The sequence below is a fragment of the Cicer arietinum genome, chromosome 5, assembly GCF_000331145.2.
Source record: "Cicer arietinum cultivar CDC Frontier isolate Library 1 chromosome 5, Cicar.CDCFrontier_v2.0, whole genome shotgun sequence".
NCBI lineage: Eukaryota > Viridiplantae > Streptophyta > Magnoliopsida > Fabales > Fabaceae > Cicer > Cicer arietinum.
Window position 1 is genome coordinate 17369748 of NC_021164.2, and position 3556 is coordinate 17373303.

Consider the following 3556-nt stretch of genomic DNA (forward strand, 5'->3'; position numbering starts at 1 on the left):
CTTTTTTCTCTATATCTCTCTACATTTTGTTTTCTCTCTCATGATTCTCTCTCTACAAAGTTTACACGATAAACACGTGTATCTCACGTGGAACAGATTTTCGCATTAGGTTGATTGAAGTTTTAATAGGAAAAAGTTGTAGAAAATCAACGGCTAGGATTCATAGAAAAACATACAAAATCATTTCTAGAAGAATATGTGCATCCTTTATTCAAAATCATTGGCAGAAGTAGTAAATGTTAGGTTCTAAACAAATTTATGTATTCGTTTTATTTCCTCGTATATGGTCTTCCATTGTTACTTATATATTGCTTACTTATTGGTTAGTATGAGTGCGATGGAAATAAAATATTGGATTTATTGAAATACAGGGTTACTAAATGTGCGGGGTTACTAAAATACTTCTTATGTGGATGATAAAGGAACTTATGTAGGATATGTGTCAAAATGGAAGTGTGGTGCTGGCAGGAGAAACTATTTTGAGATTATAGGTTTAGCTAAGGAAATGTTGTACGATTTTGGGGGGAAAAATTTACCCTGTACCCCAAATTTGCCCGTACCCCCAAAATAATTTTAAAATGTCAAAAATACTCTCAAGTTTTTTTTTACTATTTTATACAATGAAAAGTTAAATTTATTTTTCACCATTTTCTCATTTTCGGAGTAGTAAACAACATTTTCGGTAGGTAAAAGTTTTCCGGTAACTTCTAGAAAACTCAAAAATAAGATTTCCGGTACACAGCATATTTCCGGAAAACTTTTCCTAAGTTTTCCGGTACAGAACGTAAATTCTGAAAAACTTAAAAATTAGTTTTCCAGTACAGAAGGGGGAAATTGTGTACCGGAAAACTTAATTGCCAAGTTCTCCGGTACATAACTGCGTATCGGAAATCTTAAGACACAAGTTTTCTGGTACAGAATTGTATTCCGGAAAACTTCATGCCCAAGTTTTCCAGTACATAATTGTTTTTTGAAATTAATTCTTTAATCTTTTTGAATTTTATTATTTTTTTTTTAAATGTTAACATATATAGATAAACCGTTACTATTAATGGATAAAACATGTGTCGATACTACAAATATTTTTGACACAAATCATATATGAATAAATATAATTAATATTAATATTGTAGATATATATTATGGCGATTAATTATAATTTATTTTACTTCAGATATTTGATTCAAGGGACGCTATTGTGAATTGGGCAAAAGAAATCGGCATAAAAAATAAAGTTACTGTTATTATCAAAAGATTAGATATAGAGACAGGAGAGAAATGAAGGAGAAATAAATTAATTGACAAAGGAGGAAAATACAAGTGTGCTGCTAGCTCAACTCGAAGTTCAACAAAAAAGTGTGATTGTCCTTTCAAGCTTAGATCAAAACCATTAAAAGATGGTTCAAGATGGATAGTTAAAGTAATTTGTGGAATTCACAACCATGAATTATCTGATACTTTGGAGGGGCATGCATATGTTGGACGCTTACATGATGAAGAAAGAAAGCATGTTCATGACTTAACAAAATATAATGTTGCACTGAGACACATATTACTCTCATTGCAAGACCGAGATAAGAATACTGTTACTAAGATCTCACAAATATATAAACAGAGGAGTGTGATTCGATTGCACGTGAGAGGTAATAGAATAGAGATGCAACATTTATTCAAGTTAATTGAAGATGCAAAATATGTGTGTTGGAATAGAAAGCATGAAGACTCCGATGTTATGAGAGATATTTTTTGGGCGCATCCAGATTTAGTGAAGTTGTTGAATTTGTTTCCGATTATGTTGATATGGACAGTACCTACAAAACCAATAAATACAGAATGCCATTACTTGAAATTTTTGGTATGACATCAACAAAGAATACATTTGTAGTTGGATTTGCTTATTTGGAATGTGAGCAGGAAGAAAATTTTTGTTGGGCGTTAGAAAGACTAAGAGATTTGTTTGTTACACAAAATAAATTTCCTCAAGTAATTGCGACAGACAGAGATCTTGCGTTAATGAATGCAGTTGGTATTGTATTTCCACATGCTGATAATTTACTTTGTCGATTTCATATCGAAAAAAATGTTGGAGCAAAATGCAAGCAATTTGTCTTAAAGGATAGACAAGAGTCGGTATTGAATACATGGAAAGACATTATGTATTGCAGTGATGAAAAATACTATATCATGCGGTTGCACATGTTTGAGCAATCATGTGTTGATTGTAAAGTATTTGTTGATTATGTAAAAGAAACTTGGTTGACTCCACATAAGGAAAGATTTGTTGAAGCATGGACAAATCAAGTGATGCATTTGGGGAACACAACGACTAATAGGTATATAATGTAATTTTATTATATATTGTTGAATACCATTATATTTTCTAATTTTATTATATTTTCTAATTTTATTATATCATTACTATAGGGTTGAGTCAGCTCACTGGAAACTGAAGTTAATGTTGGAAAGCAGCATGGGTGATATGTGTAAATGTTGGGAGGCTATGAACAACATGATAAGGTTGCAACATAAAAAGATTAGGGCATCGTTTCAAAAAAGTTTTTATGATGAAGAGCATGAGCACATAAATCCATTTTATCAAATATTGAATACATTTGTATCAAGAGAAGCTCAAAGACGTATTGCTGAAGAATACGACAAAGTTGAGTGGGTAGGTACTGACAAATCTGTATGTGGGTATTCTATCAGAAGGACATATGAGTTACCTTGTGCTTGTGAATTGGGACAATATAAATTGTTGGGTGCACCAAATCCTTTAGATTCTGTGCATATTCAATGGAGAAAATTAAGCATGGAATGTGAACTCGCCCAAGACACAGAAGATGGATCAGAATTGGATATGTCTACTGAGATGAATGCCTTATGTAACACCCCGTTTTTCAAAGCGAGGGTATATTTTTTTTTTGAAAGTAATTAAACATAAAACAGAGAAATAGATAAAGAAAATGCCTTTGGATAAATAATTGAGTCATTATAAATTACGCAGCGGAAAAGTTTCTTCAATTATAAATCCAAAACATTTTTACATAACATCAAATGGTACATGGAACCCATCCAAAGATGATATCAAACTGATAATATTTGTATAAGTACAGTTTTCCAAAACTAAAATACTCCAACCCAAAAAGAAGGACCCCTAGTCCCTATACATCATCCTAATCTGATCATCCTACCAAAAAGCTATACCCCCTGAGTATCTCCACGCGCCCCGTGAGATCCTCCTAACGTAACTGCAGTCAAGCGTTCCCATCTCCATTCCCGTCCGTAGGGTACGAACCGGTAGGACCGTCCTGACTCTCATCTGAGGGCAAAGCCCAGATTTCCACAATAATTGTAAAGGGTCACCAACCAGAAAATAACAGTTAACACATATCAATTAAGTTTTTGAATGCTCAAAACAACTTTTCAACTAAGCATGCACCTTAACAGGATTTTCAATATGCGAAAAGTTCATACAATACATTGCCAATTAAAATGAAGGTAAAATGTAGTTCTCGATCTCCTAATTAACACATAACAAGTCAAGACATGGATAAGT

The 3556-nt window shown here is 32.8% G+C and overlaps 1 protein-coding gene across 1 annotated transcript in view; it reads left to right on the forward strand.

The window, feature by feature from the left end:
* The first annotated feature begins 2184 nt into the window (after nucleotides 1–2184).
* Nucleotides 2185–3556, forward strand: part of LOC140920366 (uncharacterized) — a 13083-nt gene continuing 11711 nt past the window's right edge. The window contains exons 1-3 of the mRNA XM_073368627.1: nucleotides 2185–2255; nucleotides 2425–2517; nucleotides 2623–2882. Of these exons, the coding sequence (XP_073224728.1) occupies nucleotides 2185–2255; nucleotides 2425–2517; nucleotides 2623–2882 (424 nt within the window). The remainder of the gene's footprint in view (nucleotides 2256–2424; nucleotides 2518–2622; nucleotides 2883–3556) is intronic.